This window comes from Coffea arabica, chromosome 4c, assembly GCF_036785885.1.
Source record: "Coffea arabica cultivar ET-39 chromosome 4c, Coffea Arabica ET-39 HiFi, whole genome shotgun sequence".
In the NCBI taxonomy this organism is placed as follows: domain Eukaryota; kingdom Viridiplantae; phylum Streptophyta; class Magnoliopsida; order Gentianales; family Rubiaceae; genus Coffea; species Coffea arabica.
Genome location: NC_092316.1, coordinates 3,539,405 through 3,555,876, shown reverse-complemented (window position 1 = coordinate 3,555,876; position 16,472 = coordinate 3,539,405). Strand labels below are relative to the sequence as shown.

Here is a 16,472-nt window from a genome sequence, read left to right as displayed (position 1 = left end):
CACATCAAAGCATCACACATAAACATGATCCATATCAGCGGCGTAGTAGGAGCGGAGAATACACAAATAGTGGACCAAAAGCGCACAAATAAATAGTATTATGGCAACTAAGCACCAACATTCTGATGCCTACAGTCGGTCCTTGTATTTACAGCCTGAAGAAAAATATATACACGTGTGCTATGATACAATAACGTTTATAGTTGGTGAATCACCTAAGAATATTCATTCCATGTTATCATCCCTGTTGTGATGAAGCGCCCAGCAGGGGAACCACCCTAAAAGAGGATTTTTGCAACTGAATGCCTGCGTGCCGAACTGCCACCTCCATGGCCAACTTGACCGCGGCCTTCATTGTGTGACTGATTCGTATGGCCTTTGCTCTTGAATTTTGCACCTACGTTCCTACCAACAAAGACTCCAACCTTTACTGTTGTATACAAGCCAACTGCAATTGCCAAAGGCCGCACGGCCCAGTGAAAATCCTCAGCATGCTGGTACTTCTCCACTACTCCAGGACACGTATCGAAAGAGACAAGCTCCACTTCAGCTGGATCTGCCAAGAAACTTTTACATTCTCCCCCAATCACAAGTATTGCTGGGAATTTCACAATGAGGCACCCATTTGGAAGTATTTGAGAAATTCTTCCAGTTGCCCACATACCCCCGCCTTTACGAGGCCACTCAAAGCGGGGATTCACAATACTTGGCTTCAACCTCACAAACTGCCCCACAAAATACGGCTCTGCCATTTGGAGATCAGAGGGATGTCCTTTCCACAGAGTTTGTAGCCCTAAGAAACCAACAGCAACATTTCCATCACGTTGTATAAAGTGTAGAATACCCACAGATGAGTGTTCTTCGTTTTCCTTAATCAAGCGGACCCATTCCCCAGTAGCAAATCCAGATGTAACCCTCTCAAGAGTTGAAACGTTCAATCTAAGAGGGTTTGGCAAACTAGGGATTCGCACAAGAACATATCCATCTTGATCAGTATCCTTCTCCAAGCCAACTACAGTTCCTTCTGTTACAGCCATTGTCTGAGTACTGCAAGAATTTACTGCCTTCCGTGAACGCACTATGTCACCAACTTGAAGGTGATCTTTTGAGAGAGACCATGAGGCATAGCTCTTGCAAGTTGACTTGTCCAAGAGGAGTGTGCTCTGAGGACCGCTCCATTCCCCTTCAATAGTAGCAACATTCAGAGATCTGCAAGCATCCGTAAAACTGTTAGCTATAATCTCTCACCCTCTCTGTTATCTAATAATCTCTCTCTCTCTCTCTCTCTATATATATATATATATATATATATTTCATTCTTAGTGTGCTATTGCAATGATATTTCTGCACAACTTCACTTTTTTTTTCCCTGTCAACCCATTTCTATAATCAGGTCAAAATGCTCAAGGGTTCACTATACAACACAAATGTACGATGACAGTCAAAAGAAGGCGTCCGAATTGCAAAATCAGAAGCAAAAGAAGATTAAAACAGACCTTTCAAACACTTTAAGTATATCTTGCACAAGAGGTCGATTGCGTGGATCATACTCAAAGCACCCATAAAGGATATTCTCGAGTTCAGGAGGAAGCCCGCTTGGAAGCTGTGGCTTTTCTTGATTGATTACAACCGAGCGATAAATTTCATTATTTGATCTTCCAAACCAAACCGGAACACCAGTCAACATCTCCACAATGCTGCACCCAAGTCCCCAAGAATCAGTCTCATAGGTTATGGGGCCCCTTATTTCTGGCTCCCATTGCTCAGGAGCCATATAATTTGGGGTTCCAAGCCTAAAAGCCAAATCTGAATCAGCTAGTGGAATTCCAAGAAGTAGGTAAGGGATCCCAATATCTCCAAGAACAATTTTTTTTTGCTCATTCAGGAGGAAATTAGTTGGCTTAAGGTTCAGCACCAAAATCCCAAGTAAATGCAACTCTTGAATTCCTTTTATCAACCCAATTCCAGACCTGTAAACAGTCCATGTTGTCAGTGTGTGTCACTTCTCATTCAATTTTTGATCTTGTACAAGACAAAAAGTTTATGTCAAATACCTTAACATGTCAGACAATGGAAGCTTTCCCCCTTTCAGCCGAGCCAGTAGGTCACCCACTGATCCCTCATAAGATTTCATAACCACGCAGATCTACCATGAACCCTCAAAGTAAATAAGTGAATGTTATATAATAAGCCTAAGTACACACCGAAAGCAAAAGCATTTTGGAAGATTCACCTTTCCAGATATAACTGAGACGCCATGCAACCAACAAAGACCATCTTGCTGATGAGAAACCAGCCTGATCCACAAATCGTCAAACTTGCTCAGAAAACTTCTTATGTGATCCTCCTGTATGGGATGCAACATTTTTACAGCTACTTCATGATATTCATCGTAATCATCAGCAGAGCGATGGTGAGTAGCCAACCAAATATCTCCAAAGAATCCATGACCAATCCTATGCTTAAGCTTCAATGAAGCAGGATCAATATAAGGACTAGGACGCGCTGGAGTGGTGGCAACAGTTGTAAGATGGTCAGGATCTCCTTCACAAAGTTCATAATCAAAAGAATCTGCAGATGATACTGCCTTAACCTGTTTTGCCATTTGCTTCACAGCACAGACAGAGACCAAAAAGAACAAAGTCAGGAACCAATTTGCATATTTTGCATTAAAATCCTCCAGTTACAATAGCAGCAGAGATGATGATTAAACAAAATGGTTCCTCGAGCTATGTTCAGAAAAAAGGCAATAATACCAACATTCACCAGAGAAGCAAAGCAAAACAACACTCAACATAAATTAACAAGTGAAAAAAGTCCAGAAAAGAAGAATACAGATCCATTCCTAGAATTGCTCACTTCCCATGGGTCTCTTTCTATGCAATGTTAAAATAGTCAATAGCATCTCATCATGGATTGATCTTTACAAATCACAAGAAAACTACGAGTCTAAAATTTTAATGAAGTACAATACAGCAACTATATCTTCATGTGGTCCATACAGTTGATGACTCGGAGTAAAACAATCAACCACTTATCTAGGCATGTGTTCCCCTCCCCCTTCGATAACGCACATGTAAATATTATAGAGATATTCCGGAAATGATAACAACACAAAGAACAAAGAAGGTTGAGGCCTTGAGGGTGATCCACTCTAATATACAGAGACTATTTGATGCCTGAGTTGTGATAATTTGTAGAATTAATTAATCACCGTTGAATCCCACATGAAATTATGTAGTTCACAACTCAATGGACACATTTAAAAGAAAAAGAAAAACTTCAAACCAGAGACACAGTACCAAAACAACAACCATCGGAAAGAAGAAAGATTACCAGTAGTATCGTGGGAGGGCTGATGCAGCAGCCCAGTAAACTGAAAGGACGAGTGGGAATTGACCAGATTAGACGTAGCTCTTTGCTGGTGCCGTCTCTTCTCTTACTACCGAAACAAGAAGACAACAAAGAAAGTAAGAAATCGGTCAAGTCCTACAGACACCAGACCACCATATGCTGCCACTATATCATTAGAGTGTTTTTGCCACTTGTTACTACAAGTCACGTTTTGGTCGAAAATTATTTCTCATTCGCCCGATTTTTTATATACATTTTTTGGGGGAATTTTCTCCATTCTTTCCATTTTCGAAAGATTAATCCTTTCTTCGTATACATAGATTTTTTAATTTTACAATCATATGAACCCCTAAAATTATATGAAATTTGATTTAAATCATAGGTTCATTTTAACATCTTTTAGTCTTTCGTTGTGGAAATTATTTCACAATCAGATTTTGGGTAAAAATTGAGATCGCGCTGAAGCATTTTGTTGGACCAATTAATTGTTATTAGTATGCATGAAATACTCTTTTTTTTTTTGGGCTACAACCAACCTATTAAGTTACATAACAAAGAATGCCATGTGACTTGTAAATTAGAAAATAAAATTGTTTATTTCACTTTAAAATCACAAAATCATTGGGTATATTAAGTGTTTGTTGAATATTATCATGCGTATACAAACAAGATATAATATACGCATAGACAGAAAACAAAGCATATAAATAATATGAAAAATGTTGATAGTATTAGTCCCTTATGCATTATTGATTGTCCTTTGAGCTTTTTGACCATATGGAATTAGACCGTATTTTTCACTCGATTTACAATCACCCATTTTTGTGCATTTTTGTGAAGTTGAAATTTGGATGAAATTTTGAGATATTTGTATTCTTTTATAGGGGTGTGAATCGAAATCGAAATCGGTAATTCGGAACTTTGAAATCGGAATTTTTCGGAATTTTAGTATCAGAATTTTCGAACGATTTCGATTTCGAATTCACTAATTCCGAATTCGAATTCTTTCCGAATTCAATTCGAAATTCGGTAAATTCCGAATTTACTGATTTTATGAATATAAAAATTATTATTATTATTATATAAATATTATATTACATATATATATAATATTATATATGTGTGTGAAAACGAAATTGAAGTCAAAATAGGAATTCTCATTTCACCGAATTCATGAATATAAAAATTATTATTATAATATAAATGTTATATTATATATATATATATATATATGAAAAACATATATTTGAAATCAAAATAGAAATTCCGATTTTGATTTGAAAAATCTCGTTACCGAATTCGATCCGAATTCAATGAATTCGAAATAGAAATTCCGATTTTCATTCCGAATTTTCGAATTCAATTCGAATTCGATCGGTAAATCGAAAATTTTCGATTTTGCACACCCCTATTCTTTTACACAATCTTATTCAGGCCAAATTTAATCCTTTTGTTCACTTCGAGACTGTTGGGCCTAAATTCTGGCCCAACCCATTCTCGCGTGATGGGGAGGGCGTGGGGGAACCGAACCGAAGGAAGGTTGCACGTGAGTAAGCAAATGTGGCTGCGAACAAAAGGATCAGGCACCAAATGTGAGAAATGTGTAATTAGTATGAGATGAATAATTTGATGACATTAACTAGAGCAATCAAAGGATCGACCTATGATGATCTACTACCAGTTTGACCGTTTGAACCAAAAAAAAAATTATAATCTAAAAAGGCAAAATATGTTTCAAAACCCACTCTTTCATGTTGTGTATCAAGAAGACGGGGCATGGCTGTAAATAAGGAGGCATGTTTATGTGTTGTATCTAGTAGAAACTATGGTTGCTGACCAAGTAGCTCGCGAGCTCGAGCCGAGCTACTTGGTTCAGCTCCAGCCCTAGTAGAAACCGTATGCATCAAGCAAAAAAGTCACGTCATTGGACTAATGGCTATCACCAAAATATTAAAATTTGGCGGGATGGGAGTCAAGGATTCACATTAAAAGTGACTTTGTTTAAAAAATTCAGGCAGGTGCGTAGTGCATCCGTTTAGTCCGGTGGTAGTTCAGTCTCCTCCGAATTACCCCTGAACCTCTTTAGGTCCGTCCCCTCCTTTTAATGTATAATAGATTAGATTATACAATAGTTATCATTTCTGAAAAAAAAAAAAAAAAAATCACCCCATACCAAAAAATATTCTTTGGGTTACTTCCTTTAAAGACAATTGGAAACTGAAAAGTGTTACCTCTCTTTTAACGCTTGAATTGACCTTTCTACAGATACAGGGCACACCCAACCAAAAATGATCTTATTCATAGCGGACCACTTAATTCTGGGATACCTTTATGGTAGGAACCTGCCTATAATAGGAAGGCCGGCAGAGAGTGACACGTGTTAGGGTTGCATACAGTCCAAACGGAGACGTTAAATTGTTGCAGAGCGCGTGGAGAGGAAATATACGAGAACCGTCTGCGAATGCAACCAAAAAGCATACTGACTTCCGTATGAGTTGGGTCAGGAAGTGTTATTGCAGGTTAAAACCAGAGGCATTTATGTATTTGCAAATGTACCCATTACCAATGGAAAAATGCTGCAAATGCCTTAGACCAAAAATATGGGTAAAGAAGGTACCGAAATTTTAAGAAATAATAAATGATTATCGCACACGCGTGGGGGATAATAATTTGGAAGAAGAAAAAGTGGAGGTAAACGAAAGGATTCAAACCTTCATTATATTTATATACATATATAAATTTAGTACCAAGTGTTGAGCTTAAGCATGTGGGAAAATGGAGTAGTAACTATCGTTATGATAAAAAAATAGTTTTAGACATGATATAATAGGTTATAATAATTTTAACAACCATTTGATTACCTGTTGGACTTATCCACTTGAATAGGATTATGCTTAAAAATAAGAAAGCAAGTTTGTCATCTAAAATAGTAAGTTAATGTAATAAACTAGTAACTTTTGAAAGTATTATGAAACATACTATTTCAAGAGATAAATTACAATTTTTATCCTCAACATACTTTTGAGAGAGTAAGTTTATTCGAAATAATAGTATGTTTTTATACATAAATAATCATTTTTACTTATAACATAGTAAATTTGATTAATGACAAAAACATGTTAATTTATGGCAAAAATATTCTATTATGCTTAAAAAACTTATGCCAAACCCATATTTTATTGTTATTTGAAATAACACTAAAATATTTTATTAATGATTAAAACTGAGTACCTTACTTACTAAGTACTGTTAATATACTTGTATAAATACTTGATCGTATGTGAATAAATTAGTATTTTTAAAATTTATACATAATTAAATTTTTTCTGTTGCAATTTTAAAAAAAAAGTAAGCGAAATTTCTTTTGCGCAGAGTACAAAAATCCACAAGTTAAAATAGTTGGTCTGAAAGGGACAGATACAGCTGAATATCATTGTTTAAAATACTAAATAAATAAATGTAAAACACTTGTTAAAAACTGGTATTTTGACATATAATAAAGGAAAATCATAAAAAGCAGACCATTTACGAAAAAAGTTTTCATTAATAAAAATACCAACTCTTCACGATTTTCTTACCAGTCCTCCAAAGTATGAGCAAAATGCCAATAATTGACATAGTAATTTTTTCGATTTATACAGAATTAATTTATTTTTTGCATTTTAAAAAAATAATGAAAATTTTTTATCAGAAAGCACATAAGTCAAAAGGATTTGTCTAAAACGAAAAGAAATAGCAGATATGTACAGTACTTGTATTTCATGTTCGAAGGACTACAGTGCTGTTTTTGAAAAATAACCCGAAAAATATGTAATCCAACGGAGCCAATTCTTCATTATTTAAAATACTAAATCTGTGATTGTGTTTTAACTGTTATCATTTTTTTCATCAAATACCACATCTTTAACACCCATTTTCCTTTAAAAATTTTATTTATTGGATAAAATAAAAATAAATCGATTTTGCAATAAAATACTAGTTCTTTATATTTTTCCTCCATTATAAGAACAGAGTACCCATTTTTTCATAAAAAAATTTATTTATCGAATAAAATAAAATAAATCCGTTTTCAATAAAACACTAGTTCTTTATGGTTTTCCTCCATTATAAGAACAGAGTACCCATTTTTTCATAGAAAAATTCATTTATCGGATAAGATAAAAATAAACATTTTTTCATAGAAAAATTTATTTATCGGATAATATAAAAATAAACCCGTTTTCTGATAAAACACTAGTTCTTCATGGCTTTCTTCCATTATAAGAACAGAGTACCCATTTTCCCATAAAAAAATTTATTTATTGAATAAAATAAAAATAAACCCATTTTTCAATAAAATACTAGTTCTTTATGACTTTCCTCCATTATAAGAATCGAGTACCCATTTTTTCATAAAAAAATTTATTTATAGGATAAAATAAAAATAAATCCGTTTTTCAATAAAACACTAGTTCTTTATGACTTTTCTCCATTATAAGAACAAAATACCCATTTTCTCATAAATAAATTTATTTATCGAATAAAATAAAAATAAACACATTTTTCAATAAAACACTAATTTTTTATGACTTTCCTCCATTATAAGAACAGAGTACCCATTGTTTCAAAAAAAATTATTTGTCGGATAAAATAAAAATAAATCTGTTTTTCAATAAAACACTAGTTCTTTATGACTTTCCTCCATTATAAGAACAGAATACCCATTTTTCATAAACAAATTTATTTATTAAATAAAATAAAAATAAATCTATTTTTCAATGAAGCACCAGCTACTTATGGCTTTCTTCCATAAATTATCTATTTTCATAAGTTAATTTATTAGTTGGATAAAATCAAAATAAAATTAGGTTGAACAGCAAATTACCCTTTAAGATAAAATTGAAATACAAGAAAGTAACCTATAGCAAGTTTTAACTCAATTTCCAATACAAAAATATGCTAGAAATTCTTTTTTCAAACGCAAGACATCTAATTCATAAAGTCTTAAGAAACCTTTACAACCGTTATGCAAAAGCAACTTATTCATTCGAAATTTTTAGCATCAATTTGATTATTTGTTGGATGTATCCACCTGAATAGGATAATATGTATTTTCTGAGATACGAGACATAATAAGAATTAAACTTGTATTAATGTAGACCTAACAAAATGAGAGAAATAGTGTAACAATTAATACAATAATAAGAATAACAAAGTTGGAATAACAAAATTAGTATAGTCTAGAATTTTATTTTTTTTTCTGCAGATAGTTCACGAATATGAGATTCAACTACTAAAAAAAAGACATTTATGTCTATCTATATGTATTGCAGAGAGAATTTTGGATAAGGAGCTTTCCAAATTGTCAAAAATCTGAATACTATTTTATTAGAATTTTACATTTCTAAAATTAAGAAATGTTTATCTCACAACTAATCCTATAACTGCTCGGACAAATCCTATAATCATGCTCATGTTTTTTCCACATTTCCCTCACGTTTTCCCCATTAACCCATAAAATTAAAACTCCTAAATTTTAACTAGCAAATAATAATCACCCATGTAAAATGATATCTGCAAAATTCAATTAATATCTCACATTTACTGCTGACTTTACTGATAGTAATAACTAACAGTTATTACTTACATTCACATCTCACACTTACCACATTGCTCATAGTAATAACTAACCGTTAACAAATTTGTCAAACGCGTTCAAAATGGGTACTCTTTTGTTATAATGGAAAAAAGCCATAAAGAATTGCTGTTTTGTTGAAAAACACACCATTTTTTAAATTTTATCCGATATATAAATTTGTTTTTCGCCTCCAAAATGGGTACTATTTTGTTGTAGTGGAGAAAAGCCGTAAAGAACTGGTGTTTTATTCGAAAATGGGTTCAATTTTTATTTTATCCCATAAACAAATTTGTTTTTCACCTCCAAAATGGGTACTTTTTTGCTATAATGGAGGAATGCCATAAAGACTTGAAATTTTTGCCCAAAAAAGGGTTTTATTTTCTATTTTATCTGATATACAAATTTATTTTTTGCCTACAAATGGGTACTCTTTTGTTATAACGGAGGATAGCCATAAAGAGTTAGTGTTTTATTGCAAAACGGGTTTATTTTTATTTTATCCGATAAATAAGTTTGTTTATAGGAAAATGGGTACTCTGTTCTTATAATGGAGGAAAGTTATAAAGAACTAGTGTTTTATTGGAAAACGAATTTTTATGTATTTTATCTGATAAATAAATTTATTTATGGAAAAATGGGTGTTAAAGAGGTGGTATTTGATGAAAAAATGATACTTTAAGATACCAATGGATAACAGTTAAAACACAACCACATATTTGGTATTTTAAATAATGAAGAATCGGTTTCGTTTGGATTAGATATTTTTCGGGTTTTTTTTAAAAAACAGCATTGTAGTCCTTCGAACGTGAACTACAAGTACGGTACGTATCTGCTATTCCTTTCCCTTTTAGACCATTCCTTTTAACTTATGTGCTTTCTGATAAAAGATTTTCATTAATTTTTTTAAATGCAAACAAAATTAATGAAAATATGTATGAATTGAAAAAAATACTATTTTAATTATTGTCACTTTGCTCATATGTTGGACAACTGGTAAGAAAATCGTAAAGAGTTGCTATTTTTATGAATAATAACTTTTCTCGTAAATGGCCGCTCTTTATGTCAAGATACCTGTTTTTAACGAGCATTTTACATCTAATTTATTTGATACTTTAAATAATGATATTCAGATGTTTCTTTCCCTTTTAGACCAACTATTTTGACATGTGAATTTTTGTGCTCCGGAAAAAAAGATTTTTGCTTACTTTTTTTTAAACTGCAAAAGGAAAAATTTATTTCCCTATAAATTTCAAAAATACTTATTTATTCACATAAGATCAAGTATGTATACAAGTATATTAACAGTACTTACTAAGTAAGGTACTCAGTTTCAATCATTAATAATACATTTTAGTATTATTTCAAATAACACAAAAAATATGGGCTTGGTATAAGTTTTTTTAGTATAATAGAATATTTTTGCCATAAATTAGCATGTTTTTGTCATTAATCAAATTGACTATGTTATAAATAAAAATCACTATTTATGTATAAAAACATACTTTTACTTCAAATAAACTTACTCCCTCAAAAGTATATTTGAGATATAAAATTGTAATTTATCTCTTTTAAAAGTATGTTTCATATTACTTTCAATTTACCTTTTCGACTGTAAAAGTTACTAATTTATTACGTTAACTTACTATTTTAGATGAGAAACTTACTTCCTTATTTTTATCCATAATCCTATCCAAGAGGCTAGGTCCAATGGGTAATCAAATGGTCGCTAAAATTTTTATAATCTATTACATCATGTCTAACACTGTTTTGTTTACCATAATGATAGTTATGGCACCATTTTTCCGGATGCTTAAACTGAACACTTGGGTACTAAATTTATATATGTATATAAATATAATGAAGCCTTCAATCCCTTTGTGTTTCGCATTACCACAGAACTACTACGTTTACCTTTGCTCCACTTTTCCTTCTTTCTTCCAAGTTATTATCCTCCACACTTGTGAGATTTTCATTTATTATTTGTTAAAACTTCGGTACCTTCTTTACGCATATTTTTTGGTCGCAGGCATTTGCAGCATTTTTCCATTACTAACGGGTAGATTTGCAAATGCATAAATGCCAGTGGTTCTGACCTGCAATTATCCTTCCCTGACCCAACCTACTACATTGGAAAAAGGAAGTCCAAACGTGTGCTTTTTTGCTTGCAGCCACAGACAAAAAATTAATGTTTGCTCTCCACGCGATCTTCCACAGGTTAACGTCTCCGTTTACAATTCATCCAACTGCAACACATGTCACTTTCTGCAGGCCTTCCTACCATAGGCACGGTCCAAGCGTTCCTACCATAAAGGTATCCCTTAATTCTGCTGCACACTTTCTTGTTTTTTAGAATCTGACGACTATTTTTCAATACTTTGGGTTAGATTGACAAGCATGCAAGTAAAAGTAGCACCCCCTTTTTCACCACTCTGAACAACACTAGTCAAAACTAAATCTCCAGATTTCCAAGGAAGTACAAATAGAAGCTAGAAGGAAAGAATCTTAAACCTATCAATTAGCTTGCATATATCAATTTGTCTTTGCAGTTTAATATGTAACCTTTCTTTGCAAGCAGCCTTGCAACATCATGCACCACCTGTTCCTCTGGAGCCTGGGACAGAACTCCACATAATGGTGCTTTGAGTGTTAATGAACAATTTATATAAAGAAATGATATAACATTACAAATCCAAATCTAGTGTTTTTTATATATGTGCTGACGGCTCCTATAATAGCCTAAAGCTTCAAAATGGACTGGACCCAATTTTGTGAGTTTTTTTTTTTTGGCCGTTTAATGCTAATGATATGGTATCAAAATTGTAGCAAGTAGAAGACAAGAGAAAGTACTGAACAAATGACAAAAAAGAAGCAGCAGCAAGCATTAAATAAGAAATTCCACAATTTTTTTGGAACAGTTGCATAATAGAAAAAGAATGATAAACAATACTTTTCCACCTCATAACACACTGAAATCATCTAAAGCTTTAACAGCCAGTATCGTTCCTAAAACTATATAATGGATATCTGTATCATCTGTTCAAACACAACCCACTCAAAATCCAATTTCCACAAGCCATGGTGAATATTTCAGGCTGCAGCAGAAATCTGAGGCTAGCCGTCAACCTTTTCAATTTCTTCCTTTTGTTCTTTGACCTTTTCACCTTCTTGCTTAACATCTTTTTCCTCCGAGATGAAGTCTGAGCTGTCTTCTGCACCTGATAAGCCATCATTATAGTCCGCAGGCCGAGTATTCTTGAACATCTCGTCATTTTCTAGAGCAACAAACTTCTCTTCAGAGTCTCCTTTCAGCAGGTCAACAACCTCAAGCATCGTTGGTCTCTTCTCAGGCCTATTCTGAGCACAAATGAGGGCAACAAAGACAACCCTTTTCAACTCTTCCTCCACATAGTTCCCCTTGAGTTTTGCGTCTGCAAGCTCACCAAACTTACTCTCACATGCCAAAGGCAAAGCCCAATCTGTGATTGTGCGCTTTGTTGTTGCATTAAGTTTCTCAATGGGCTTCTTTCCACTAGCAAGCTCAAGCAAAAGAATACCGAAACTGTAAACATCACAGCTCTCTGATGCCTTTCCTAACATTGCATATTCTGGTGCAAGGTAACCTAGCGTACCCTTAACCCTGGTGGTTACATGTGTTGCACCGTCGGGGATGAACTTGGCAAATCCAAAATCAGCCACTCGTGCTTGAAAGTCAGAATCAAGCAATACATTGCTCGCTTTGACATCTCTATGAATAATATGTGGAGTTGCATGGTGGTGCAGATAGCTGGAATGCAGTAGGAGGTCAGCAAAACTAAAAGTAAAGGATGACAAGAGGTATGCTGGTGCTCAATACTTACGCAATTCCCTCAGCAGACCCAATGGCTATGTTCATTCGTCGGTTCCAATCAAGAAGGCATTCAGCTGAATGCTGCCCGTGAAGATGAGAAAGTAAGCTCAAATTAGGCATATAGTCATACACGATCAGCCGCTCTTGCCCTTCAGCACAATAGCCACGTAAGCTCAGCAAATTCTCATGCCGTACTCTGGCCAGTATCTCAACTTCAACTGCAAATTCCATCTCTGCTTTGTTGCTCCACACCTTCAACCTTTTGACCGCAATCTGTAAAAATAGGCAATCATGAAATCTGGTCTCTTTTCTATTCCATGAGTACTAGTCAGGAAAGATTCTAGATTACGCAGAGAAGCAAAAGAAGAATTAGCAAGCTTCTCTTGTCACTCAAAAACATGCTTAAGTACAAGCAGACATGAAACTCGGGCAGCAGGAAACATGGAAGAGCAAGAAAGAGTTTAGTCAAAAAAATTAGTTCATAAAAGGTCAGTGTCCAAAGGGACAAGTTGGATATCATTAAACCATATGCACTAATACAAAGATAATCATAATACATCTGCTTATTTCCTAATAAAAAGTAATAATGTCCCAGACGCAAGTTTTCCAAAAGATGGTAAAGAAAATAATACACAACAGTTATGAAAGGGAACAAACAAGTGACCTGAGTAATTTGTTCAGACACCCAAATGTTACAGGAACATATCCACATCTTTGAGTAAAAGAAGTAATGAAATTAGATAAAACGCTATTTCACTAGAAAAGCAAACTCCAATTGCTACACCAGTTACCCAATTCCAGAATACGTTTGCAAATTGTTGACTAATATGAGGTACATATTAGAAGATATCATCTTAGAACCTATTTGACATTTCTGGTTAGAGGTGCCCCAACATGTCCTAGCAGTTACCCAAGTTCAAAGCACGTTTGTAAAACACGGCCTAATACGAGGCACACGATAGGAAATATGATCTCAGAACCTTTAAATTTTTGTAAAAGGAGCTCCAACACACCCGAGAAATTACGTGGCACAGTCTATCCCCAACGTTTTCTGATTATCTGGAATTGAATTCAAAGCGTCAGGATCAGCCAGTGAGGCACCTAGTTTCGTCCCTCCAGGAAGTCTCTGTGCTTACTAGAGCGTTCTCGTGAAAAACAAGTTCGAAGATTGTATTTCCTGCTTCCATAACTAACTGCCAAAAACAATTTCTTAAAAACACACAATAGTCACTCATGACCAGTGTGACAAATGCTACTCCTGTTCAAGACTGAATGCTAGTATTTCCCTGTCAAGCTCATACAACAGTAACTTTTGATATGATTTTACAATTCTTGTCTGCCCAAATATACAATTTAAAAGTTTCAGTTGACATTCAGAGAAAAGTATACTGTGAGTGAAGAGTTACTACTGAACAATCCTTGCAACTGACATAGGCAGAATAAAACTCTTAAATTTATTCTCTTATCGGCCTTGTTTGGAAAGGGATTTTCCACCAAAAAATCTCTACGTTTTTCACGAACACATTTTTCAATCACTTTTTTACCTCATATACATCAAATCGCTATAGTATATTTTCTACAAAAAATCCAGAAAAGTGCAATCCAAACACGATTCACCAAGAGTCCTGAGAATCAAGTCTAGGCCATGAATCGTCCAATATACTTTGAACATCACTAATGTTTCTGCACTTGACCAAAGGCTCAGACTTGATCAGACACAGGTGAACCTCAAATCCTATTGCCACCAAAGCACTTAATGATCTAATCACTATCAGAGTACAAAACTGGTTCCAAAAAACTACAACCTCTGACCTACCTGCAGATCTGATCAGTGAGATTGCAATTCAAACTCCCCAGAAGTGTCTAATGCTTTTGAAGCTACAATAGTATATAAGATGCAGCCCAGAAATCATCACTACAGCAACAAAGGAAGGTAAAACACTAGCTTTTTAATCTAATAAAAAGGCCTCCCTTGAAGAGCACCTCTGAACCTTAACATTAACCTTCTCATTGGGGCATGTCAGGCCCATAGTTGCACTAAGAGTACTAGGAGCGCCTCTATCTACTCGTGTATCCATATTTTCAGTTTTCTTATTAAACATTCAATTAGGACAACTAAGAGAATCTATTTCAGTTTTCAACTACAAGAAACTTCTGAATAAACATTAATGGGATGACAGGTTCTAACTTTACCTGAGAACCATCCCACAATTGGCCCCAGTATACACTGCCAAATCCTCCTTCTCCAAGCTTGTTGTCATAGTTGAAATTGTTGGTAGCCGAGTGCAACTCCTTCAAAGAAAAAATCCTCCATGCTTGCTTCTTCCTTTGATCTTTTCTGTGCAATCATGTACTCCACCAATCAGAAAAAATTAAGAAAAGGAAAAGATCCCGTTTTGGCACCTTAAATGATTCAAATAGATGTTAGGGAATTGGGGAATAAATTACTTCCGTCAACCAAAGAAGTTCACGTTATACCAATAGAACCAAAAGCTTCAACTTTAGGTCACTTAACTCGGAAGTTTAGTAAATAAGCAGCAAATGCTGGATGGCTGTTACTCCCACAAGGATAAAAACTGAATAACGTGAATCTGTTACTCCCCAAAATAATAATTAAAAAAAATCTTGGCAGCTCAAAACTGAATAAATTACCCGGTGAATAAAAATCGTGTCTTTCCCTAAAATCTCATAAAAACTCCTGAAACAGCAAAAAATTCCAAAGATAAACTGACCTAAAAATAGATCAAGATGCATAAACCGGTAAAATTAAGCTAAAAATTAGTAGCAATAGAACTGATCAACTAATATAATTACTGCACCTACCGATCGGAGCCCTTAACACAACAAAAGATGGAGGGAAAAGCCATTTGACAATACTAAAACCCCAGCAGCACAGTTCACCTTCTGTCTCCAAACTTCAAATTTGTCAATTCAAACAGCAACCCTTCAAAAATGGCAAAAAACCCATATCTCCAGAACACCTCAGAAAGCAAAAGGCCATGAGCTTTAACTCTATGTGTGTCTCTAACCACTGCCCAACTGAAGTGAAGTTTAGAAATAAAAAATCGAACTTGAAGCTATTCCTTCCCCCTTTTGTAACAGCCAAACAATCCCTTCAAATCCAAGCAATTCTTTTCCTTTTTCTCACTTTAATCTCTTGATGAAGAAGCTTGAGGGACGCAAAAATAAAAACTGCACAGACCAAAAAAAGGGTTAAGCTATAGTCCTGTTTAGGTGCATCTGTTGACGAGTGGGAAGGAAAAGAAAGAGATGCCAAACGTAAAGGTTCTTGGTTAGTTTTCGTGGGGCTAGTAGCTGGCTGCTGACATATGTTGCAAGCAGAAAAAAGAAGTCTTAAAAGGCGAATGTCGCGCAAGAACTGCAATTTTATAAATTAAAAAAAACAATTCCCTGATGTACAAGTTGAAATCTACTGCTAACTACCAAAATCTCGGAGATGCGAATGTGCAGTAAATGACTTAGAAGAAACAATAAAAAATATTTTTAATTATCTTCTATCTTGTTTATGTCATATTACAATAAAAAAAATGTTATAGAATGATTCAAGGTTTGCTTTCTGATACTATTATAGAAATTTTTTGTGTTCAAAGTCTGTTTTGATACGGGGGGAAAGCACATGGGAGTAAATGTAAG

General features: G+C 34.4%; 2 protein-coding genes across 2 annotated transcripts; both read right to left on the bottom strand.

Moving 5' to 3' along the window:
• Positions 1-70: 70 nt before the first annotated feature.
• LOC113739921 (protein KINASE OF THE OUTER CHLOROPLAST MEMBRANE 1-like) lies at positions 71-3,528 on the bottom strand. Its single transcript, XM_027267337.2, has 5 exons — positions 3,337-3,528; positions 2,234-2,608; positions 2,055-2,146; positions 1,497-1,970; positions 71-1,209 (listed from the first exon to the last, which is right to left on the bottom strand). Exons 2-5 carry the CDS (start codon positions 2,603-2,605, stop codon positions 279-281), a joined length of 1,869 nt encoding a protein of 622 aa, XP_027123138.1. The 5' UTR covers positions 2,606-2,608; positions 3,337-3,528; the 3' UTR covers positions 71-278.
• An 8,298-nt stretch (positions 3,529-11,826) lies between these two features.
• On the bottom strand, positions 11,827-16,267 carry LOC113739889 (PTI1-like tyrosine-protein kinase At3g15890). The gene is made up of 4 exons (XM_027267294.2): positions 15,642-16,267; positions 15,012-15,156; positions 12,829-13,091; positions 11,827-12,755 (listed from the first exon to the last, which is right to left on the bottom strand). The coding sequence occupies exons 1-4, from the start codon at positions 15,683-15,685 to the stop codon at positions 12,083-12,085; spliced, it is 1,125 nt and encodes a 374-aa protein (XP_027123095.2). The 5' UTR covers positions 15,686-16,267; the 3' UTR covers positions 11,827-12,082.
• Between the last annotated feature and the right edge of the window lie 205 nt (positions 16,268-16,472).

Coding starts and splice junctions, on each gene's coding strand:
- LOC113739921 (XM_027267337.2), bottom strand. CDS start 2,605: ATGGCAAAACAGGTTAAGGCAGTATCATCTGCAGATTCTTTTGATTAT. Junction 2,147..2,233: donor TCTCAGTTATATCTGGAAAG/GTGAATCTTCCA, acceptor GGTTCATGGTAG/ATCTGCGTGGTTATGAAATC. Junction 1,971..2,054: donor CCATTGTCTGACATGTTAAG/GTATTTGACATA, acceptor GACTGTTTACAG/GTCTGGAATTGGGTTGATAA.
- LOC113739889 (XM_027267294.2), bottom strand. CDS start 15,685: ATGGCTTTTCCCTCCATCTTTTGTTGTGTTAAGGGCTCCGATCG. Junction 15,157..15,641: donor TGTGTTAAGGGCTCCGATCG/GTAGGTGCAGTA, acceptor ATGATTGCACAG/AAAAGATCAAAGGAAGAAGC. Junction 13,092..15,011: donor AATTGTGGGATGGTTCTCAG/GTAAAGTTAGAA, acceptor CTATTTTTACAG/ATTGCGGTCAAAAGGTTGAA.